Raw genomic sequence first — 26,866 nt, 5'->3', positions numbered from 1 at the left:
TTTGGAGAGCCCTAGAAATGTGCGGAAGAGGGGGACAGGAGGACTAGGGAGAGAACTACCATTGTTTGAACACCCCATGTGAGAAGCACTGTGCTAGGTATGCTGCAACGTTTCAATGTCTCACCTCCAAACTTGGTCATGTAGGGTCTGGGGTCTCCATTTTTGATTGAGGCAAGTGCCAAAAGTGAAGGCACTAATCAGGAGTAGAGGTGGGTCTGAAAGCCAGAAGTGCCCAGCTCCAAAGCTCATGTTCTTTCCCAGGTTCAACAGCATGTGCCCCGGCACAAAGGAGAAAAGGGAAGGCCCAGGAGACCCACAGGCCCTGCCTTCCAGAAGCTCAAAGCTTCAGAGGAGTTAACAAAATATAGACGAGGCAAGACAGATAACTAGGAAGTCACAAGAATATTTAAAGAGCAGTACATTCTAAGTGCAAGCTAATAAACCCAAAGTAGAGTCCATTAGCCCTAAGAGCATGAAGACAACCAATGGTTGAAAACCAGGAGGGAGTAGCCTGAGAGTTTTCTGGAGGAGAGGAAAAAGGCAAGTAGAAGACAGAAAGCAGCTTGATACTCATGTGAACTGCACAGTGGCAGGCAGAAATTAAAAAAAATCAGGTTCTAGAGAAAAAAATAAACTGATTTGCTGGCTAGGAATAAACCTCTAAGAATAGGTTAGAAAAGAATAGTTTCTTTTCCCATAGCATTCTGGATAGTACTCCATTTCCCAAATAAACATAAACCAAAGGTGAAACTAAACAGCACTTCCATGTTCCTGAGAAGGGAGCTGCAATTATTATTTTCTTTTTTTCTGAGAATAGGAAAGAAAAATTAACTGGGAAGAGCAAGAAATAATAGCTATTACTAACAACGATAAAATCCCGACATCTGAAAGTAAAATTTCCAGCTCTTTCGAAGAGCTATCATACATCATTATGTCATTAGTTCTCACTTATACTAAGTGAGATAATAAGGAGAGCCTCTTACCCCTAATCCACAGAAATTAAAGGGTACAACCCAAAGCACAGAGCTGATCCAGGACTTGAACCAAAGTCTCTCAACCAGCTATTCAGGGATGAAGCTCCAACAGGGTGTGCCTGTAATGTTTGCTGGGGTCAACTGAAGGGAGATGAGAAGAGGGAGGAAAGCTGAGGCAGACAGACACTGCTTCGCTCTCCAACAGCTGTTCTCTTTGTCTGTATTACTGTGTTTCCACCTGACCACGTGACCACCCAGAATAGACTACATTTCCCAACCTCCTTTGCAGCTAGGTGTGGCCAGGTTACCAAGTTCCAGCCGATGTGATATGAACAAAAATAATATGGTACAACTTTCTAGTCTTTCCCTTCCCCTTCTTTCTGCTTTCTGAAAAAGAACATATGGCTGAAGCCAGAACAGCCATATGGAATCCAGATATAGAAGGCATGTGCTGAAGACACCAGAGAAGCCTGGGTCTCTAATGGTTGCAGAGCAGCCAGACCAACCCTAAACTTTTAGGAAACATATCCCTTGTTGATGCTACCAGTACTCTCTGTCTCTGTCCAGCAGCAGAATCCATATCCTAACTAATAAAGCTTTGCCAATGGCACTAAAGACCACTTCCCAAACTCTAGAGGCTCCTCGATTGTTCAGAATCAACAAAGCCATAAATATTTATTAAGAGTCTACTATGTGTTTAAAGTCTCCTAAGAGTATATTTACAGCCTCCTGGGAGAGGAGCACCATATCATTTTTGAAAAACCATGTTATTGGTATAGAATGCAAAAAAGCATATTCAACAAAAGTGAAATGGAAAGAAACAAGAAATGTTTGAAAAAGATCATGAAGGAGGCAGGGAAAGTCTCTATTTGCTTGCAAATAACAATTTAAGCGGAAAAGAAGCCACAAAGCATACTGGAGGTGGGTGAGGTAGTGGGCTCAAATGTCCAGGTGTGCAGGTTACTAGTGTCCCTTCCCCAGGAGAGAAGGTGATGTCTGGAAGCCAGCTAGTCTCGGGTATCCCCTGGGCTAAGGGGGGACTTGACTAAAACAATGACCAGGACCAGATCTGGCACAGCAGAAGAACCAGAAGGAGGGCTGATGTGGACTAAATAGACACTTATAGGGTCCCTCCAGCACTGACATTCTGCTCTGGTTTTAAGGAGCTGAGGTGGGGGAGGACAGGCAAGAGAGAAACGAATCCAAAGAAACAGGTGTGCGGTGCTGAGGTAGGAGACGGATGTTCAGCTTTAGGGGTGGAATGTGTCTGGGGTAGGAGTACAATGTCTAGACCCTCTGCCATTATCAGAGAGGAAGGAAATGAATGTGGCTTAATTATAATGACAGGATGACAGCAATGACATTATGAGGAGAGAATCAGAAAAGTGCAAAGCCCATATTAGGAAAATGGGAACTGTCTCCTCACCATCAAATTCTCCCTGGAGAGCTCCCAAGACAGGGTCGTGTCCCTAGCCTGAGACGTCCCAGATAAAGAGACTCTTTCCTTCTGGCAGTCCTTCTTTGTGGGATCCTTGGGAGGCCTGGGCAAGGTTTGGCCCACAGTGGTGGCTCCATCTCCAGGCCTTCGTCCCTGGCTGGTGGGGGATGGGACCTGTCTCTGTCCTTCCCACTGCCCCCACCCCCTTCAGACTCTCTGCAAGTGCCATCCATAGCACGCAGATCTTAGCACACAGCTCCGGGTCTGTTGGGGAGGCACTCAGCATATGCCTGTTGAATGGGAACATTCTCTCCCAGGTGTCACACAGAGGGCTAGGGTGGCCTTCTGCTCATCTCAGCATCACCAGCACACAGGAGATGTGCAAGATGTAAGGAGCCGCCTCACCACACCTCAGGGTGAGCCTTTGCAAGGGACCAAAGACCCACATGAGGAGGTCAGGGAGATCAGGGTGGGGGCTGGCCTAGCCCCTGGTCCAGGTCAAGATGTCAGAATGGAAGTGAGACATCATAGATCACCTATATCCACAGCCTAATCACAAACAAACTCATTTATTTATATTTTTATTTAGATTCAGGTTAGTTAACGTACAGTGTAGTACTGGTTTCAGGAGTAGAACCTAATGATTCATTTCTTACATATGATACCCAGTGCTCATCCCAACAAGTGCCCTCCTCAACGCTCATCGTCCATTTAGCCCATCCCCCACCCACCTCCATCCAGCAACCCTCAGTTTGTTCTCTATAGTTAAGAGTCTCTTAGGGTTTGCCTCCCTCTCTGTTTTTATCATATTTTATTTTTCGTTCCCTTCTCCTATGCTCATCTGTTTTGTTTCTTTTTTTTAAATATAATTTATCGTCAAGTTGGCTAACATATGGTGTATACAGTGTGCTCTTGGTTTTGGGGGTAGATTCCCTGATTCATCGCTTACATGCAACACCCAGTGCTCTTCCCAACAAGTGCCCTCCTCAATGCCCATCACCCATTTTCCCCCTCTCCTCCGCCCTTCCATCAACCCTCAGTTTCTTCTCTGTATTTGAGATCTTCTTAAATTCCACATATATTTGTCTTTCTCTGATTGACTTAGTTCATTTAGCATATTAGTGATAAAAAAAATGAAATTTTGCCATTTGCAACATGGATAGAACTAGACTGTATTATGCAAAAACTCATTTTAGCCAATAGTTTTCACCTCTTCCTATTACAACTTTTCATCAGAATTTAGAAAGGTGGGCAAGCTTGAAAATAGTTTTCCTACTTTTGCTGACATTCTCTGGGGAACTGGCCAAGTTATCATGAGATATTCAGTGCCAGAGAGCAGAGAGGAGACACAACAGGAGGCTTCTGGATAACCTATATTATAGCTAACACAATGCCACAGAATAGCCAAAAAATATTACCAGCACATGTAAAATTCAACACAAAGAGGAAAAATTCACAAAGTAACCATTACTTCAAAAGTGCACTGGCTTTTGTGTCTCTACTCCTTAGGGACTGCTGGGCCTGAGTGCCAGAGTGACTAGAAAGGGAGAGAGGTATGACCCCTTGGCACAAATGCAGGCTGTGGGCAATGTTCCCTACCACCAGTGAGCCCAGCTCTGGCATCGGTCCAATCCTGTGAGCCAGCAGTAAGGATGAAAGTGTGCACATGTGTGCACACAGGCAAAGCAAGGTAAAAGAGGGCCCATAAATCCAAGAAGACATCAGCAGTTGTCCTGAACAAAGGTTGTTCAGAATGTGAGTTTACAAGGATAATTACCACCACATTACACAGAGCACAATAGCTTTGCTGTTAGCACCACAATTTGTCAGACGTGTCACGTGGAAAGCAGAACAGCTGTAACTGTTAGTGACAGGTTGATGAAAAATGGCTGATTTCCAAAGCACCTGGTCCCACAAGTCTATATCGTAATCTTGTTCTTAAATTAAAACAACAACAAGCACACAAAAACTTTCCACTGCAGAAACTGTTGACCTGTTAAAATTTATGGAGAGAATTTTCAAGGCGTTGCTGTGCTGGTCTGTGTTCTCAGCCCACACGACCACAGGTGGCCTCCATGGGAAGAACCTAGTATTTAATTCAGAGGGGCTTGGATCCAAATCCTGTCTCTCCTACTTACCAGCCCCATGTTCTGGGGAAAGAAGTTACCTTTTCTTTTTTCTTGTTAATTTTTTTAATGTTTATTTATTTTTGAGAAAGAAAGAGACAGAGAGACAGAGCATTAGTGGGGGAGGGGCAGAGAGAGAGGGAGACACAGAGTCCGTTGCACACTCCAGGCTCTGAGCTATCAGCACACAGCCCGATGCAGGGCTCGAACCCACAAACCATGAGATCATGACCTGAGCCAAAGTCGGACACTTACCCAACTGAGCCACCCAGGTGACCCAAGAAGTTACCTTTTCTGAGTTCATTCCATACAAGATGGAGATAATAATCTCTAAAGTACAAAGTTGGTACGAGCAGGAGAAATCACGGATGGAGCACTTATCACAGCACCTGGCAAATAACAAGTGTTCCGGAAATAGGATTACAGTTAAGTAGACTTGCCTACTTAAACATCACACTTGGTTGCATAATGCAGAGGTGACTACCTGTATATTATTACACTTCTTAAAAAAAGAAATGGGAAGATCGTAAAACTCTGAAAAGGTAAGGGAAAGAAAAGAGGTGATAATAATTGAGGTTTCCCTCAGAGACTATACCCAGGAAATTACGCTTTTCCTAAAAGAACAATTTTGGAAACACAAACTGCTTATCTTCGCTTTCTTTTTTCTTTTCTTCCAGGAAAAAAGTTGCAATGAAGTCTCTTCATATCTGAAAGCCTTTGGCGAGCCCATGACACGGGGCCCATTTTCTAACTGACCACTCTTAACAAATTTTCTGTAATTGATATAATGAGGTATTTCATTTGACAAAATGTCTCATCTCCCCCTCTTAGAGACAGAAATTAGGCCCACAACATGGCTGGCACATCTTGTTGCTTACCTGGTGCCCCCAAGCTCACAAAAACGCTGCAAGCACTACCTAGAAAACTTGTACTAGTAAGGCTGAAATAATCTTAGAAGAGCCGAGGTCTTAAATCCTTTTATACGACATGAGAAAGCACCTCAAGTTCTAATTAAGCTAAAGCAATTAGCCACCCACAGATACTTAATGCTGCTTCCCATGGCCAGGCAATCATCTCTATTAAGACCCGTATTAAAGTAAGACACAAACCCAAAAGCTCGATCAGCACACACTTCCCACAAATCAATTACCCCTAGACACATTCAGTAAATACTCAGAGGCCAGCTCTGTGCCTTGCAGAGAGGGCCTGTATGGAAGAACTGCATCAGACATGATGAGGTGGTTGCAGAAAAGGAAGGGGCAAGCAGCACATGTGACCATTTGGGGTAACAAAACCCACTTGCTGCATCCCTGGTGGGTTTCCTGGTTTCCTGGTTGGTATAGAAATTAATGTGTCTACTCCACTTGGAAGGAGTACATCAAGCAAAACAGCCTCTGCCTGGTGTGACCAGACTCCGGTCCACACTGACAATTCATGGGAGGACTGTCCTCTCCCATGTCGCCATTTGTCATGGAAGTGCCAACAGGGTACACTCAGCAAGTTAGTGCAAGCCATCTGAATACATAATGCTTTCCCCAGCCCAGTTAGGTCTACTTCCCCCTAAGACTCCCTTCAGTGAAGGCAGTTCATTGTTTCCAGCCCAAGGCTGTTCCCAGACCAGCCACTGGCAACAGCTATGTGATGGTCAATAGATAACTGACAGGTATTTAAACACCTTCCTCAAGAACTGGGGTTGTTTTTGGTTTTCAGTCCAGTCAAGTAGTCCAATAACCCATCACTACTGAACTGAACAGGAGCCTTTCTAACCTGTGGGGTTTTATGGGGTTTTATGGGGATTTGGGAAATTTCTTAACCATCAAGCAGATATCAAAAATGTATGAAAAATAGGGGAGCCAAGATGGAGGAACAGCATGGAAGTTTTTTGTGTGTCTTGCATCCAGGAAATACAGCCAGACCAACACTAAACCATCCTGCACACCTAGAAAACTGATTGGAGGATTAACACAACAATCTGCACAATCTGAACCACAGAATTCAGCAGGTACATGGCACGGAGAGGTGAACTTGGGGACTGAAGAGCCGCGGTGGGCAGGGAGCAGCTTTTGAGGGGGGAGAGAGGACAAAGACATGGTGGGGAGGGAAAATACGGGTAAAGCACCCCTACCCAAAAGCAGCTAGAGGGAACTAAACTAAAAAGGGAGAAAGAAGAAAGGAGAGGGTTTAAATTCCATTAAAACTGTAAACAAGGGGAGCACAGAGTCTGCAACTCTGCAGCTCGATACCTGGCGATGCTCTGGTGGGAAGGGCGAATCCCCAGGAGCAGAGTGGGGTCCAGGAGGTTCCTGGGCCACACAGGGAATAGCAGCAGTTCCATGGCTGTAAGGACATTTGGTAGAAACTATTGAGGACCCCTGGTCCCAGCAGACCCAGAGAACGCCCACATTTGCTGGTGTTGGAACAAGGTCGTTAAGGGTGAAGCCTGGTTCCAGATGTGTGTTGTGATTTTCCATAATCCCTGAAACACTGCTGCTATACTATCTCATGAACTTTTTCTGGGGTGGGCTGGCACCTGGTCACAGTCTCGGGGCACCGGCAGCAGCAGGGTCCAGCAAGTGTTCCTGGGTGTAGCCGACATTTGATCATTGCTTGGTGAGACACCAAGACCCTCCTGCAGAGGGGCAGAACGGTTCAAAGCTGCAGTCCTTCAGAAATAAGGGGCTGGGAAAAACAGTCACATCTGAGACAAAACTAGGGACAGAGGTACTTCCTGGGGCTTAGTCATGGACAGTGAAAAAGTGGGGAGTGGAAGAAAGCTGAAACAGAGGACGGGTGCACGATTGTTGATGGGGGAGAACAGAGTTCCAATACTAGAGACTAGATAGCTGGGTGACGCCATTTTCACTGCTCCACACCTGCGCATATGCACCTAGGAGCGCCACAACACTCCACCCCAGTAGGCTAGCAGTGCCATCAACTGGAGAACGGAGCCATTACACTTATCCCCACCCAAATGGGCCAACCTTGCTCTTCAAGAACACAAGTCTCACCGCCGGCATAGTTTATGGACTAAAAAGCACTTCATAGTCTGACTTCTAAGGGAAAACAAAGTAATTTCAGTCGTATTTAAATCTTTTAGCAGGTCCATCTATTCAATTTTTTTTCCTCTTTTTAACTTCTTTTCTTTTTCATGAATACAGAAAGAGAAAAAAATCATTTTTATTTTCAATTTTTATCAAAAATATTTTTAATTTTTTTACTATATTTTTTACTTTTATGTAAGTTTTTTCAAATTCTACTTTACTTCCATCATTTTATTTTAGTCCACTACAGTGTATTCACCTTTTCAAATTTTCAAACAATTCCCTCTTTTTTCTTTTTTCTCTTTTTCATTTCATTTCTTTTTCATGAACACAGCAAGAGAATTCATTTTTACTTTTAATTCTTATTAAAAATATTTTTACTTTTTTCTACTATATTCTTCAATTTTGTGTAAATTTTTTTCAAATTCTGTTTTACTTCCATCATTTCATTTTAGTCTACTTCAGTATATTCATTTTTTTCAAATTCTCAAATGATTTCCTTTTTTTCCCCTTTTTTCTCTAATCTATCAAATCACTTTCAACACCCAGACCAAAACATACCTAGGATCTAGCATCATTTATTCAATTTTGTGTGTGTGTGTGTGTGTGTGTGTTTTTAACTTTTTAATTTTAATATTTTTTTATTTTAATTTTTTTATTTTAATTTTTCTACCTCATTAATTCCTTTTCTCCCTTCACAATGATGAAAAGAAGGAACTCATCCCAAAAGAAAGACCACGAAGAAACAACAGCCAGGGACTTAACCAACACAGATACAAGCAAGATGTCTGAAACAGAATTTAGAATCACAATAGTAAGAATACTAGCTGGAGTCGAAAATAGACTAGAATCCTTTTCTGCGGAGATAAAAGAAGTAAATACTAGTTGGGATGAAATAAAAAATGCTAAAACTAAGCTGCAATCACGGATGGATGCCACGGTGGCAAGGATGGATGAGGCAGAACACAGAATCAGCGATATAGAGGACAAACTTCTGGAGAATAATGAAGCAGAAAAAAAGAGGGAAATTAAGGCAAAGGAGCACGATTTAAGAATTAGAGAAATCAGTGACTCATTAAAAAGGAACAACATCAGAATCATAGGGGTCCCAGAAGAGGAAGAGAGACAAACAGGAGTAGAAGGGTTGTGTGAGCAAATCATAGTGCAAAACTCTCCTAACCTGGGCAAAAACACAGGCATCAAAATCCAGGAAGCACAGAGGACCCCCATTAGAGTCAACAAAAACCAACCATCAACAAGGCACATCATAGTCAAATTCAGAAAATACTCAGGCAAGGAGAGAATCATGAAAACAGCAAGGGAAAAAAAAGTCCCTAACCTACAAGGGAAGATAGATCAGGTTTGCAGCAGACCTATCCACAGAAACGTGGGAGGCCAGAAAGGAAAGGCAGGATATATTCAATGTGCTGAATCAGAAAAATATGCACCCAAGAATTCTTTATCCAGCAAGGCTGTCATTCAGAATGGAAGAAGACATAAAAAGTTTCCCAGACAAACAAAAATTAAAGGAGTTTGTGACCACTAAACCAGCCCTGCAAGAAATCTTAAGGGGGACTCTCTGAGGGGAGAAAAGATTAATTAATTAATTAATTAATTAATTAATTTGTACCAAAAGAAACAAAGATTAGAAAGGACCAGAGAACACCAACAGAAACTCCAACTCTACAAGCATCATAATGGCAATAAATTCATATATTTCAGTACTCACTCTAAATGTCAATGGACTCAATGCTCCAATCAAAAGACATAGGGTAACAGAATGGATAACAAAACAAGATCCATCTATATGCTGTTTACAAGAGACCAACTTTAGACCTAAAGACACCTTCAGATTGAACGTAAGGGGATGGAGAACCATCTATCATGCTAATGGTCAACAAAAGAAAGCCAGAGAAGCCATACTTACATCAGACAATCTAGACTTTAAAATAAAGACTGTATCAATAGATGCAGAAGGGCATTATATCATAATCAAGGGGTCTATCCACCAAGAAGACCTAACAATTGTAAACATTTATGTCCCAAATGTCATAGCACCCAAATATATAAATCAGTTAAGCATAAACATAAAGAAACTCATCGATAGTAACACCATAATAGGAGGAGATTTCAACACCCCACCCAAAGCAATAGACAGATCATCTAATCAAAGAATCAACAAGGAAACAATGGCTTTGAATGACACACTGGACTAGGTGGACTTAACAGATATATTCAGAACATTTCATCCTAAAGCAGAATATACATTCTTCTCCAGTGCACATGGAAAGTTCCTAGAATAGACCAAACACTGGGACACAAATCAGCACTAAGTAAGTACAAAAAAGACTGAGATCATACTGTGCATATTTTCAGACCACAACGCTATGAAACTTGAAATCATCCACAAGAAAAAATTTGGAAAGGTAACAAATACTTGGAGACTGAAGAATATCCTACTAAAGAATGAATGGGCTAACCAAGAAGTTAAAGAGGAAATTAAAAAGTATATGGAAGCCAATGAAAATGATAACACCACAACCCAAAACCTCTGGGACACAGCAAAGGCGGTCCCAGAGTATATCCCAGAAGAACAATACTTCTGGGACCCCAAATAAAGAGGAAAGTATATAGCAATCCGGCCTTCCTAAAGAAGGAAGAAAGATCTCAGATAAACAACCTAACCTTATGCCTTAAAAAGCTGAAAAAAGAACAGCAAATAAAACCCAAAACCTGCAGAAGACAGGAAATAATAAAGATGAGAGCAGAAATTAATGCTATCGAAACCAAAAAAATCAGTAGAACAGATCAATGAAACCAGAAGCTGATTCTTTGAAAGAATTAACAAAATTGATAAACCACTAGCCAGTTTGATCAAAAAGAAAAAGGAAAGGACCCAAATAAATAAAATCAAGAATGAAAGAGGAGAGATCACTACAAACACAGAAGAAATAAAAACAATAATAAAAGAATATTATGAGCAATTATATGCCAATAAAATGGGCAATCTGGAAGAAATGGAGAAATTCCTAGAAACACATACACTACCAAAACTGAAACAGGAAATAATAGAAATTTGAACAGACCGATAACCAGTAAGGAACACAAACTAGTAATCAAAAATCTCCCCCCAAAAAATACAAATCAAAACCACACTCAGATATCACCTCACGCCAGTCAGAGTGACCAAAATGAACACATCAGGAGACTACAGATGCTGGAGAGGATGTGGAGAAACGGGAGCCCTCTTGCACTGTTGGTGGGAATGCAAATTGGTACAGCCACTCTGGAAAACAGTGTGGAGGTTCCTCAAAAAATTAAAAATAGACCTACCCTATGACCCAGCAATAGCACTGCTAGGAATTTACCCAAGGGATACAGGAGTACTGATGCACAGGGACACTTGTACCCCAATGTTTATAGCAGCTCTTTCAACAATAGCCAAATTATGGAAAGAGCCTAAATGTCCATCAACTGACGAATGGATAAAGAAATTGTGGTTTATATACACAAGGGAGTACTACGTGGCAATGAGAAAGAATGAAATACGGTCCTTTGTAGCAACATGGATGGAACTGGAGAGTGTCATGCTAAGTGAAATAAGCCATACAGAGAAAGACAGATACCATATGTTTTCACTCTTATGTGGATCCTGAGAAACTTAACAGAAACCCATGGGGGAGGGGAAGGAAAAAAAAAAAAAGGTTAGAGTAGAAGAGAGCCAAAGCATAAGAGACTGTTAAAAACTGAGAACAAACTGAGGGTTGATGGGGGTGGGAGGGAGGGGAGGGTGGGTGATGGGTACTGAGGAGGGAACCTTTTGGGATGAGCACTGGGTGTTGTATGGAAACCAATTTGACAATAAATTTCATATATTGAAAAAAAAAAAAACTCCCAAAAAACAATGGATTTCTAGGGGAATTCTACCAAACATTTAAGGAAGAGTTAACACCTATTCTCTTGAAACTGTTCCAAAAAATAGAAATGGAAGGAAAACGTCCAAAGTCTTTCTATGAAGCCAGCATTACCTTGATTCCAAAACCAGACAGAGATCCCACTAAAAAGGAGAACTATAGACCAATTTCCCTGATGAACATGGATGCAAAACTCCTCAACAAGATATTAGCCACTGGATCCAACAATACATTAAAACAATTATTCACCACGACCAAGTGGGATTTATACCTGGGATGCAGGGCTGGTTCAATAAACGCAAAACAACTAACGTGATTCATCACATCAATAAAAGAAAGGACAAGAACCATATGATCCTCTCAATAGATGCAGAGAAAGCATTTGACAAAATGTAGCATCCTTTCTTGATAAAAACCCTCAAGAAAGTAGGGATAGCAGGAGCATACCTCGAGATCATAAAAGCCACATATGAACGACCCAATGCTAATATCATCCTTAATGGGGAGAAACTGACAGCTTTCCCCCTAAGGTCAGGAACAAGACAGGGACATCCACTCTCACCACTGTTATTAAACATAGTATTGGAAGTCTTAGCCTCTGCAATCAGACAACACAAAGAAATAAAAGGCATCCATATTGGCCAGGAGGAGCTCAAACTTTCACTCTTCGCAGATGACATGCTACTCTACAAGGAAAACCCAAAAGATTCCACCAAAAAACTGCTAGAATTGATTCATGAGTTCAGCAAAGTTGCAGGATATAAAACCAACACACAGAAATCGGTTGCATTCCTATACACCAACAATGAAGTGACAGAAAGAGAAATCAAGGAATCGATCCCATTTACAATTGCACCAAAAAGCATAGAATACCTAGGAACAAATCTAACCAAAGAGGTGAAAAATCTATACACTGAAAACTATAGAAAGTTTACGAAAGAAATTGAAGAAGACACAAAAAAATGAAAAAAGATTCCATGCTCCTGGATAGGAAGAACATTGTTAAAATGTTGATACAACCCAAAGAAATCTACATATTCAATGCAATCCCTATCAAAATAACACCAGCATTCTTCACAGAGCTAGAACAAATAATCCTAAAATTTTTATGGAAGCAGAAAAGACCCCAAATAGCCAAAGAAATCTTGAAAAAGAAAACCAAGGCAGGAGGCATCATAATCCCAGACTTCAAACTATACTACAAGGCTATAATCATCAAGACAGTATGGTACCGGCCCAAGAACAGACACTCAGATCAATGGAACAGAATAGAGAACCCAGAAATGGACCCACAAACGTATGGCCAACTAATCTTTGACAAAGCAGGAAAGAATATCCAATGGAATAAAGACAGTCTCTTCAGCAAGTGGTGCTGGGAAAACTGGACAGCGACATGCAGAAGAATGAACCTGGACCACTTTCTTACACCATACACAAAAAGAAACTCAAAATGGATGAAAGAACTAAATGTAAGACAGGAAGCCATCAAAATCCTTGAGGAGAAAGCAAGCAAAAAACCTCTTTGATCTTAGCCACAGCAACTTCTTACTCAACACGTCTCCAGAGGCAAGGGAAACAAAAGCAAAAATGAACTACTGGGACCTCATCAAAATAAAAAGCTTTTGCACAGCAAAGGAAACAATCAGCAAAACTAAAAGGCAACTGACAAATGGGAGAAGATATTTGCAAATGACATATCAGATAAAGGGTTGGTATCCAAAATCTATAAAGAACTTAACAACTCAACACCCAAAAAACAAATAATCCAGTGAAGAAATGGGCAAAAGACATGAATAGACACTTCTCCACAGAAGACATCCAGATGGCCAACTGACACATGAAAAAATGCTCAACTTCACTCATCATCAGGGAAATACAAATCAAAACCACAATGAGATACCACTTTACGCCTGTCAGAATGGCCAACATGAACAAGTCAGGCAACAACAGATGTTGGCGAGGATGCAGAGAAAGATCTCTTTTGCATTGTTGGTGGCAATGCAAGCTGGTGCAGCCACTCTGGAAAACAGTATGGAGGTTCCTCAAAAAACTAAAAATAGAACTACGCTACAAGCCAGCAATTGCACTATTAGGCATTTATCCAAGGGTACAGGTGTGCTGTTTCAAAGGGACACATGCACCCCCATGTTTATAGCAGTACTATCAACAATAGCGCAAGTATGGAAAGAGCCCAAATGTCCATTGATGGATGAATGAATAAAGAAGATGTGGTATATATATACAATGGAGTATCACTCAGCAATCAAAAAGAATGAAATCTGGCCATTTGCAGCTACATGGATGGGACTGGAGAGTATTATGCTAAGTGAAATTAGTCAGAGAAAGACAAAAATCCTATGACTTCACTCATATGAGGACTTCAAGAGGCAAAACAGATGAACATAAGGGAAGGGAAACAAAAATAATATAAAAACAGGGAGGCGGACAAAACAGAAGAGACTCATACATATGGAGAACAAACTGAGAGTTACTGGAGGGGTTGTGGGAAGGGGGATGGGCTAAATGGGTAAGGGGCATTAAGGAATCTACTCCTGAAATCATTGTTGCACTATATGCTACATGTAGCCATAAAAAATAAAAATAAAAATTATAAATATAAATATAAAAAATATATATATAAAATAAAAAATATAAATATAAAATATAATAAATAATAAATATAAAAATACATATAAAAATACATACAAAATAAATATAAAATATATTATAAATTATTATAAAATTATTAAAATATATTATTAAATTATTATTTATTTCTATTTCTATTTATATATTCATATGTATATATTTATATTTAATATATATTATTAATATATTATAAATATATTATTAAAATATATTATAAAATTATTATAAAATATAAAATAAATATTAAAATAAAAATAAATATAAAATAAATAAAAAATAATAAATATAAATATAAAATATAATAAATATAATATGTAAATATAATTTATGTATATAATTATATATAATATAAATAATATAAATATATATAATAAATATAAATATAAAAAATAAATGTAAAAAATAAAAATGTAAAAAATAAAATAAAAATTAAAATTAAAAATTAAATAAATAAATAACATTACAAGAAACATTTTTTTAACTAAATAAAAGATGGCACTGGGGTACCTGGGCGGCTTAGTCAGTTGAGCATCCAAATCTTGATTTTGGCTCAGGTCATGATCCCATGGTTTGTAAGGTCAAGCCCTGCTTTGGGCTCTGTGCTGACAGTACGGAGCCTGCTTGGGATTCTCTCTCCCTCTCTCTGCCTCACCCCCAGTTGTTTTCTGTCTCTTTTTCTCTCTCAAATAAATAAACTTTAAAAAAAAATAGTATTCCAGAGGCTTGGGAAAGCTTGCGGCAGCTGGGCTTACCACGTCCTGCTGATCACTTATATTCCACCCACATCTGCCTAAATAACCAAGAAAACCACCAGAAGACTAGCAGAACGGACTCTCCAGAGCCAAGCATAGACAAGAGGCCCATGGAAGAGGGTAGGAAGGGCGGAGAGGTGGTGCGTGCTACATGGACTGGCGGGAGGGAGCCGGGGCGGTGGAGGGACAGCCTGCCCAGCAAGGCAGAGCCCCTGAGTCTTGCTTGCAAAAGCAGAGGGGCCAGATGGAGTGAGTTCTGACAGCCAGTGGGACTTAACATCTGGAATGTTATAAGTCAACAGCTCTGCTCAGAAGGCGGGAGGGCGAGAGGACACCAGGAGGGAGAGGTGTTGAGCCCCAGAAGATAGAGCTCAGCTTGGCGGGGAACAAAGGTGCTGGCTAGCGCCATCTCCCATCCCCCAACTGAAACCCCAAAGGGATTTCCCAGCACCAGTTCGCAGTACCGAACTTGCTTGCATGGTGCAAACACCCAACACTGTGCTTCTGTGGATCCATCCCTCCAACAGGTCTGCCTGCCTCCCTTCCAGGGCTGCAGGGCCCCTCCCACAGGGGACCACCGATGGCAAAGTGAGCTAAGCCTGCCCCTCCAGCCCCTGTGCACCTTGTGGATCTACCCTAGCTAATACACCAGATCCCATCAAAGCAGTGCCACAAGCCTGGCAGTGTGCAAGTAGCCCAGACAGGGGCCACACCATTCCACAGTGAGTCCTGCCCCTGGGAGAGGGGAAGATAAGGTTCACACCAGTCTGACTGTGGCCCCAGTGGTGGGCTGGGGACAGACATCAGGTCTGATTGTGGCCCCACCCACCAACACAAGTTACTCCAGACAGCACAGGGGAAGTGATCTGCAGTTCTGTGCCACCCCAGGGACTATCCAAAATGACGAAACAGACGAATTCTCCTCAAAAGAAACTCTAGGAAGTAGTGACAGCTAACGAATTGATCAAAAACAATTTAAGTAATATAACGGAACAAGAATTTAGAATAATAGTCATAAAATTAATTGCTGGGCTTGAAAAAAGTATAGAGGACAGCAGAGAATCTATTGCTACAGAGATCAAGGGACTAAGAAATAGTCATGAGGAGCTAAAAAATGCTATAAATGAGGTACAAAATAAAATGGAGGTGACCACAGCTCGGATTGAAGAGGCAGAGGAGAGAATAGGTGAATTAGAAGATAAAATTATGGAGAAAAGAGGAATCTGAGAAAAAGAGAGATAAAAAAATCCAGGAGTATGAGGGGAGAATTAGAAAACTAAGTAATGCAATCAAATGGAACAATACCTGTATCACAGGAATTCCAGAAGAGGAAGAGAGAGAGAAAGGGGCTGAAGGTGTACTTGAACAAATCATAGCTGAGACCTCCCCTGATCTGGGGAAGGAAAAAGGCATTGAAATCAAAGAGGCACAGAGAACTCCCTTCAGACATAACTTGAATCAATCTTCTGCACAACATATCATAGTGAAACTGGCAAAATACAAGGATAAAGAGAAAATTCTGAAAGCAGCTAGGGATAAACATGCTCTAACATATGAAGGTAGACCAATAAGACTAGTGACGGATCTATCTGCTGAAACTTGGCAGGCCAGAAAGGAATGGCAGGAAATCTTCAATGTGATGAACAGAAAAAATATGCACCCGAGAATCCTTTATCCAGCAATTCTATCATTTAGAACAGAAGGAGAGATAAAGGTCTTCCCAAACAAACAAAAACTGAAGGAATTCATCACCACTAAACCAGCCCTACAAGAGATCCTAAGGGGGATCCTGTGAGACAAAGTACCAGAGACATCACTACAAGCCTGAAACCTACAGACATCACAATGACTCTAAACCTGTATCTTTCTATAACAACACTGAATGTAAATGGACTAAATGCTCCAACCAAAAGACATAGGGCATCAGAATGGATAAAAAAACAAGACCCATCTATTTGCTGTCTACAAGAGATTCATTTTAGACCTGAGGACACCTTCATATTTAAAGTGAGGGGATGGAGAACTATCTATCATGCTACTGGAACTCAAAAGAAAGCTGGAGTAGCCATACTTATATCAGACAAACTAGACTTTCAATTAAAGGCCGTAACAAGAGATGAAGAAGGACATTATATAATAATTACAGGGTCTATCCATCAGGAAGAGCTAACAATTATAAATGTCTATGTGCCGAATACGGGAGCCCCCAAATATATAAAACAATTAATCACAAACATAAGCAACCTTATTGATAAGAATGTGGTAATTGCAGGGGACTTTAATACTCCACTTACAACCATGGATAGATCATCTAGACACAGGATCAATAAAGAAACAAGGGCTCTGAATAATACATTGGATCAGATGGACTTGACAGATATGTTTAGAACTCTGCATCCCAAAGCAACACAATATAGTTTCTTCTCAAGTGCAAATGGAACATTCTCCAAGATAGATCACATACTGGGTCACAAAACAGCCCTTCATAAGTATAAAAGAATTGAGATCATACCATGCATACTTTCAGACCACAATGCTATGAAGCTTGAAATCAACCACAGGAAAAAGTCTGGAAAACCTCCAAAAGCATGGAGGTTAAAGAGCACCCTACTAAAGAATGAATGGGTCAACCAGGCAATTAGAGAAGAAATTTAAAAATATATGGAAACAAATGAAAATGAAAATACAATAATCCAAATGCTTTGGAATGCAGCAAAGGCAGTCCTGAGAGGAAAATACACTGCAATCCAGGCCTATCTCCAGAAACAAGAAAAATCCCAAATACAAAATCTAACAGTACACCTAAAGGAAATAGAAGCAGAACAGCAAAGACACCTCAAACCCAGCAGAAGAAGAGAACTAATAAAGATCAGAGCAGAAATAAACAATAGAATCTAAAAAAACTGTAGAGCAGATCAATGAAACCAAGAGTTGGTTTTTTTAAAAAATAAACAAAATTGATAAACCTCCAGCCAGGCTTCTCAAAAAGTAAAAGGAGATGACCCAAATAGATAAAATCATGAATGAAAATGGAATTATTACAACCAATCCCTCAGAAAAACAAGTAATTATCAGGGAACACTATCAAAATTATATGCCAACAAACTGGACAACCTGGAAGAAATAGACAAATTCCTAAGCACCCACACACTTCCAAAACTCAAACAGGAAGAAATAGAAAACTTGAACAGACCCATAACCAGCAAAGAAATGGAATCAGCTATCAAAAATCTCCCAACAAATAAGAGTCCAGGACCAGATGGCTTCCCAGGGGAGTTCTACCAGACATTTAAAGCAGAGATAATACCTATCCTTCTCAAGCTGTTCCAAAAAATAGAAAGGGAAGGAAAACTTCCAGACTCATTCTATGAAGCCAGCATTACTTTGATTCCTAAACCAGACAGAAACCCAGCAAAAAAAGAGAACTACAGGCCAATATCCCTGATGAATATGGATGCAAAAATTCTCAATAAGATACTAGCAAATCGAATTCAACAGTATTTAAAAAGAATTATTCACCATAATCAAGTGGGATTCATTCCTGGGATGCAGGGCTGGTTCAACATTCTCAAATCAATCAATGTGATACATCACATTAATAAAAGAAAAGATAAGAACCATATGATCCTGTCAATTGATGCAGAAAAAGCATTTGACAAAATTCAGAATCCTTTCTTAATAAAAACCCTCGAGAAAGTAGGGATAGAAGGAACATACTTAAACATCATAAAAGCCATTTATGAAAAGCCCACAGCTAATATCATCCTCAATGGGGAAAAACTGAGAGCTTTCCCCCTGAGATCAGGAACATGACAGGGATGTCCACTTTCACCACTGTTGTTTAACATAGTGTTGGAAGTGCTAGCATCAGCAAGCAGACAACAAAAGGAAATCAAAGGCATCAAAATTGGCAAAGATGAAGTCAAGCTCTCACTTTTTGCAGATGACATGATATTACACATGGAAAACCTGATAGACTCCACCAAAAGTCTGCTAGGACTGATACATGAATTCAGCAAAGTCACAGGATACAAAATCAATGTACAGAAATCAGTTGCATTCTTATACACTAATGATGAAGCAACAGAAAGACAAATAAAGAAACTGATCCCATTCACAATTGCACCAAGAAGCATAAAATACCTAGGAATAAACCTAACCAAAGATGTAAAAGATCTGTATGCTGAAAATTATAGAAAACTTATGAAGGAAATTGAAGAAGATATAAAGAAATGGAAAAACATTCCGTGCTCATGGATTGGAAGAATAAATACTGTTAAAAGGTCAATACTAACCAAAGCTATCTACACATTCAATGTAATCCCAATCAAAATTGCACCAGCATTCTTCTCGAAACTAGAACAAGCAATCCTAAAATTTGTATGGAACCACAAGAGGCCCTGAATAGCCAAAGTAATTTTGAAGAAGAAGACGAAAGCAGGAGGCATCGCAATCCCAGACTTGAGCCTCTACTACAAAGCTGTAATCATCAAGACAGCATGGTATTGGCACAAAAACATACACATAGACCAATGGAATAGAATAGAAACCCCAGAATTAGACTCACAAAAGTATAGCCAACTAATCTTTGACAAAGCAGAAAAGAATATCCAATGGAAAAAAGACAGTCTCTTTAACAAATGGTGCTGGGAGAACTGGACAGCAACATGCAGAAGGATGAAACTAGACCACTTTCTTACACCATTCACAAAAATAAACTCAAAATGGATAAAGGACCTGAATGTGAGACAGGAAACCATCAAAACCCTAGAGGAGAAAGCAAGAAAAAACCTCTCTGACCTCACCCACAGCAATTTCTTACTTGACACATCCCCAAAGGCAAGGGAATTAAAAGCAAAAATGAACTATTGGGACCTCATGAAGATAAAAAGCTTCTGCACAGCAAAGGAAACAATCAACAAAACTAAAAAGCAACCAACAGAATGGGAAAAGATATTTGCAAATGACATATTGGACAAGGGCTAGTATCCAAAATCTATAAAGAGCTCACCAAACTCCACACCCGAAAAACAAATAACCCAGTGAAGAAATGGGCAGAAGACATGAATAGACACTTTTCCAAGGAAGACATCCAGATGGCCAACAGGCACATGAAAAGATGCTCAACGTCGCTCCTCATCAGGGAAATACAAATCAAAACCACACTCAGATACCACCTCACGCCAGTCAGAGCGGCTAAAATGAACAAATCAGGAGACTATGGATGCTGGCAAGGATGTGGAGAAACGGGAACCCTCTTTCACTGTTAGTGGGAATACAAACTGGTGCAGCCGCTCTAGAAAACAGTGTGGAGGTTCCTCAACAAATTAAAAATACATCTACCCTATGACCCAGCAATAGCACTGCTAGGAATTTACCCAAGGGATACAGGAGTACTGATGCACAGGGGCACTTGTACCCCAATGTTTATAGCAGCTCTTTCAACAATAGCCAAATTGTGGAAAGAGCCTAAACGTCCATCAACTGATGAATGGATAAAGAAGTTGTGGTTTATATACACAATGGGATACTACTTGGCAATGAGAAAGAATAAAATATGGCCTTTTGTAGCAACGTGGATGGAACTGGAGAGTGTTATGCTAAGTGATATAAGTCATACAGAGAAAGACAGATACCATGTTTTCACTCTTATGTGGATCCTGAGAAACTTAACAGAAGACCATGGGGGAGGGGAAGGAAAAAAAAAGGTTAGAGAGGGAGAGAGCCAAAACATAAAAGACTCTTAAAAACTTAGAACAAACTGAGGGTTGATAGGGGGGGTGAGAGGGAGGGGAGGGAGGGTGATGGGTATTGAAGAGGGCACCTGTTGGGATGAGCACTGTGTGTTGTATGGAAACCAATTTGACAATAAATTTCATATTTAAAAAAAATTTAAAAAATATTCCTAGGAGCATTAAATTTTTCATTAAAAATATCCAAAAGAAACATGAAATTAATTATAATGGGATATTTTATTTAACCCCCTATATAAAAATATCATTTCGACATATAATAAATATAAAAGATAATTAATGAGATAGCTAACATTCTTTTTTTCCATATATTCTTTCTCTGGTACCATAAGGGACTGTGCAGACCTAGAGCTGTATTTAAACAGACGTGGAAAGACTTTTCACAATTCACTGTTCTATGAGCAAGCAGGTTACCAAGTTGTATATGATGATTTCATTCTAACTTTATTAGGTAATAGTTATTTCTGAGAAGTAGAATTTCATTGGTCTCGATTTTCTACATGTGCCCTTTAATATTTTCTAAATATCTTTGCAGCAAACATGCAATGCTTTAATTATCAGGAAAATTTTAAAGCTCATCTCAAAAAAAAAAAAAAAAGAACAGAATGTGGCTTATTTTAAGTCATTACACCCCGATCCTGTGAGCGTTGTAGCCATCACCCTGTTTTCAACAAATAGAAGTTATGGTGAAACAGGATGTCCCCTGCCCATCCCTCACCCAGCCCCAGCAACTGTCATACTTACAGCCAATCATCATGATGGCCACTGCAAAGATTTTCTCGATGTCTGTGGATGGGGCAATGTTTCCAAAGCCCACGCTGGTAAGGCTGGTCATAGTGAAATACAATGAGGAGATATAGACGGAATTCTTGCTGGGACCACCTTCCCACTTCCCTGAGCCAGATCCATTGAACTGGTAAGGGGTGCCAATGTCCATCGCCAGTTGGTAGAGCCAGCTGTTGTTGCGGATGGTCTTGGTGTCTTCATCAAAGATCTCGTAGTCCCCAATGCTGTACCAGATGCAGGCCATCCAGTGAGCAGCCAGCCCAAACACACACACCAGCAGCACCAGCACAGCGGCTCCGTATTCAATGTAGTGGTCCAGCTTACGGGCCACTCGCCCAAGACGTAGCAGCCGGACAACCTTCAGTGAGCTGAATAGGCTGCTGATGCCCTGGGAGAAGAGGAGCAGAGCATGAGGGCCAAGAACTAAAGATACTACTACTCCTTCCCTCCTCCCTGCCTGGGCTGTTTCCTTCAGCATGGTGTATTTCCACAAGATGAAATATTGTGCAACCCTTTAAAAAATGTTTTAATGTAATTCATGATATGGAGAAATGCTCATATATATTTGTACAGTTATGCATGATACAATTTGAATTTTATTCCAAGGTATATGAATTTCCATTTGCTTTTTCCTACTTCCATTAAAAAGCAGATTAAAAAAAAAAGACAAGCAAGACAAATAAAATTAGATTTTTATTCTAATTATATTATGATAAGTATACAAATATATATGAGCATATTTCATACCACTACTATTTTAAAACAATTTTAAGGGTTATACAATATTTCATTTTAAGTAATATGAAATATTTTAAGAGTTGTATAATATTTATTTCATATTGTATAATATTTCATTCTAATTATACTGTACATAAGTGTACAAGTATTTATGTATTCAATAAATGGCTAGGGAACACACACAGAAAAGTAAGATATTATTAGTTGTTACTGCTGCATTGAGTTATGGAATTACAGAATATTTTTTGTTATATTTGTATATATTTTTGTTACATCTAAATATACTTAATTTCTAAAATTGAAATTGTTACTTTTACAGTTAGAAAAAATATATATTTAAAAAACAAACAGTTTTAAAAAGATAAAAATGTATTAAAGACACAATTGAGAAGAATAAAAAGCTAAGATTCTGTTTTCTCAGGAGAGTTACAAATTTTTGGAAACTACATCACTCCCATCAGGCCAGGGATTATACAATCAGACACCATATATTCAAACACAATCAAGGAATCTCCAAGCTACAAGGAAGCTTCCAATTTCACCTGATCAAGCCTCCTATCATCCTGTGGACCCTGGCAGCGCATGTCTAGTCTCCAAATAGTGGTTCTCCAAGGGAATAGCAGTAGTGGAAAGAACACCAGAGTAGAAATCTGGAAAACAGGTCTGAGACTGAAGTAAACCACTAACTTGCTATATGAATTTGGACAAGTCAATTGGCTCTCTCATCCAATTGCCTCTCTCATCCCAATGAGGGAAGTTGACTAGAGGAAATGTAACATTATAGAAGCCACTGCATTCAAAATCCCCAAATTCCTATAGCTTTTCCTACTTCCATGAAAAAGGAAATAAACAAGCAAACAAAATAGAGACATCTCTTTGCACCACAACCGCAGTCTCCCTCACACAGCAAAAATCCAACAGCAGGATGATGTCCTTCACCAAGCAGAATGAATGACTTTTCACCATTCTAAACACTGGACAGTTTCCAGGTCACTGCTAGTCTCTCTTGCTCCCTGTTCCCTTAATAACAACCCCCAAGGGTCAGGTTATGTCACAGACAGAAGGAAAATGTGTAAATGCTTTCTGATCTATTGTCAGAGGCTCACCAAGGCTGCTTCCTCTTCCTGGACATCTCCCAGCCTCTTCCCATCTTGGTGGGTCTTTGAGACTGGTTCTCATCAATGGATGTGAGGTGAAATGTGTATCATTTCCAGGTCAAGGCAGTTAAAAGGAAGTATGCTTTCTCTTCCCTTTGACATACCTTCCAGATGAGGCTAGTGTGACCCTGAAGCCAAGTAATAAAGATGGTGGACATACAGCATGGAAGAAGCCTGGGTCCCTGAAAGACTATGTGGAACACCCTCTCCTTCCCAATCAATCTGAATCATATTATGATGTGAATGAAAAAAGAAACCTCTGAAACAAGCCACCAAAACTCTGGAGGATATTTGGTACAGTAGATACTATTAGCCTTCCCTGATACGTGAACACACAAACTGTATGTAGCATAGCCTTGTCCATAAAGACCACAAATCAGGCTGCCACACAAATTACTTTTGTTGAGGTGAGAGTGGGGAAGATGGGATTTATTGCACCTTTATTTTATTTTTTTTTTTTTGGTTTGGCTTTTTTATTTTTTTTTTTTCAAATTTTTATTTAAATTCTAGTTAGTATTGCACCTTTTAAAAAATAAATAACAGTTTTGGAGCCATAAAACTTACTATAGAAATAAGCACTTCTTGCCCAACATACATCAGCAAATAAGTAATAATGGATTTTTCTAAGCCAAGAGACTACATCCCCAGGGTCAGCTATCCAAATTGCTAACTCTGACAAAATTTACTTTTGGCATGTCCAGTACTCATCCCCTGGGTTCCCTTTTCCCTCCACGTGCTTTCCTCAAAAACCTGCCATGCAGAAAAGGCCAAGAAACCCCTCCCCCCCCATTAAGGTACAAACGACTTCTGAGAGTAAATGGATATCCTCTCTCCAGAGGGCATCTGCATTTTAACAGAGGGAAACTAACCTCCAATAGTAGAATTAAAAGTACCTACAGCCTGGATGAAGGAGCTATTCTGGGAGGCAAAGGAGCCTTTCTGATGACTCGGAAACCAAACACATGTAAGCAGCCACCTACTCTCCACCTGTTCATAAAGAGGTTACTGAGATCATCTTTCAACAGCAGATCAACCATGAAGCAGAACTTATTACCCAGGGCAAAACTGCCTTGTCATTTTTCCCCACTCAGATTCAATTCAAAGCAACATTTAAGGAGAACCTACTATGTACTCCTTGTGCTAATACCACAGGGAAAAGATTAAAATGATGCTGTCTTTGTCTTCCTGTTCACTGTTATGGCCGCAGTGCCTGGCATGGGGAAGAGGCTTGATAGGAAGAAAGAGGAGAGGAAGTAAGAGCATAGTAACTAGTGCAAGAGGCAAGATACAATACTTCTATCTCACAGTCACAGAACCTGATTGCTGAGAGGGAGAACAGATGTCATCCAGTCTAGCCCTCCAAGTCCAGGGATGCCTTCTAGAGCTCCCTAAGGAATGGTCATTCAGCTTCTCCTTGAACTCCCCCCTTAACCACTTCACATCTCTAAGATCCCATTCTGGCAGTCATTCATGGACATGAATGACTGTGCTCCCATGACCCTTCGTATCTCCCTCTGCTCCCTCCTCCGTTCTCCCTCCCCTCCCAATGGCCACACAACACATGCAACCACACTACCCAAAGGCCTGCTCTTCTATAGCCTTACACCCCAGATGTCTTGAGCTTCCCGCATGGTGGATGCACACTTCCATCTCCGTGCCTGCTCGGACTAGTCCCTTAGCCCAGAATGCCCTGTTCCTCCCTTTCTACCAGCCGGTATACTAGTTATCCTTCAGGTCTGCCACTGCCTTTACCCTAAAGCCTTCCATGTCTACCCTGGACTCACAACCAGTTGCTCACCCCTCTGTGTGTCCACGGTATTCTGTATCCATCACCAACTGAACACGTTGCCTTGGCCCTATAGTTTCCCCAACCACAGTAGGCACTCCATCTTCTGAAGACAGAAGTCATTTGCTATTCACTTTAGAAGCTTTCTGTATTGGGCTAAATAGTGTCCCCACCAAATTCATGTCTTTCCCAGAACCTCAGAATGTGACCTTATTTGGGAAACAACCCCTTATTTGGGAAAGGGGTTGTTGTAGGTATAGGTGGTTAAGATGAGGTCACATTAATTTGGGAAAGGGGTTGTTGTAGGTATAGGTGGTTAAGATGAGGTCACATTAAACCTTATAAAAAAAGAAGAGCTGGACACACAGAGAGAAAACCAGGTGGTTTTTTTGTTTGTTTGTGTTTTTGTTTTTGTTTTTTTACCAATGCAGAGATTGGAGTGATGTGTCTTCAAGCCAGAGAATGCCAAAGATTACCAGCAAAACCAGAAGCTAAGAGAAAGGAATGGAACAGATTCTCTCCTAGAGCCTTCAGAGAGAACACAGCCCTATTGAAACTTTGACTTCAGATTTCTAGTTTCCAAACTGTGGAAGAATAATTTCTATTGTATTAAACCACTCAGTTTGTGGTAATTTGTCATAGCTGCCCTGGAAGACTAACATACCTACACAGGATCTAAAGCCAGCAGCTTCTCAGAAAAGGTCTGAAACATTTTCTAAATTGAATTGAAGAGTTTGGATTATTAAGGAATTCTTTCTCATTTTAAGAGGTCTCCAGAACAATATAAAATAAACACTTCCTCATCGTGTTATTGATCTGTATACGCTGATACTCTATTACACGGTTTTGTGTAAGTTGTCTGCTATTATATGAATTCTAGCTATTTAAAATCATTTCAAACTATTAGTTTGTGTGGTTTTTTTTTCCTTATTTGCTTCAAGTTCTAGATGGGATAAACAGAATACTCTAAAATTTTTTTTAATTTTGGTATGCTAAAAACATGATAGCACCATATGGTAGAGAATCACATTTCCCCAGGAGTTTCTTGTATCAGAAAGCCTATCTCACATTCCAGATTGTACCAGAAAGTTCTTTATCACAACCTTAAAATTATGAAGAACCAAGACTTTCAAGCTGAACTAACATGGATGAAGGGATGGTGAGAACCCATGTCATCCTCATCACCAAAGGCCAACAACTATGACTACAAGGAAGACTTCTGAAACCTCAATAAACTCAGCTGTAGTGATATTGATTCAATTCAGATTGAAATGGACATTTGGCAATTATCTTATTCAGACAGTATGTGAACTATCAAGTTTTACCTATTTACCCAGACTAAATAAATCATTTTGTTAACTTGAGCTATCTATACGTTACTTTCTCAATTAGCCAGATTCATCAACTTTTGGTTCATATTTTCATCTGCCATATGTATTGATATAACACTGTCACAGACTAATGACAATGTGCTATTGAAAAGATCTACCCAGTCTTTCAGGTCCTTGAATAATTTCCCTGGGGTGGTGACATGATGGCATCCATAACAGATTCTGCAGGCAAACTTGATTTTTTTATTATGTTCAACCACACATGATTACTCTCCTCCTGCAATCTCCTGCAGCTAAAGGCCTTCTTCACATGTTTCCCTGCGAGTCTTCTGGAAACCATTCCCAGCCTCAGGACACCTGGATGGCTCAGTCAGTTAAGCATGACTCTTGATTTTGGCTCAGGTCACGATCTCATCATTGA

At 40.1% G+C, this 26,866-nt stretch overlaps 1 protein-coding gene across 1 annotated transcript in view; it reads right to left on the bottom strand.

Moving 5' to 3' along the window:
• The window catches only part of KCNH1 (potassium voltage-gated channel subfamily H member 1), a 378,677-nt gene that overhangs the window by 212,573 nt on the left and 139,238 nt on the right, over positions 1-26,866 (bottom strand). Inside the window, exon 7 of the mRNA XM_042975709.1 lies at positions 21,392-21,821. Coding sequence (XP_042831643.1) covers positions 21,392-21,821 — 430 coding nt within the window. The remainder of the gene's footprint in view (positions 1-21,391; positions 21,822-26,866) is intronic.

This window comes from Panthera tigris, chromosome F3 (assembly GCF_018350195.1).
Source record: "Panthera tigris isolate Pti1 chromosome F3, P.tigris_Pti1_mat1.1, whole genome shotgun sequence".
Lineage (NCBI taxonomy): Eukaryota > Metazoa > Chordata > Mammalia > Carnivora > Felidae > Panthera > Panthera tigris.
This window is presented reverse-complemented; position numbering and strand designations above follow the sequence as displayed.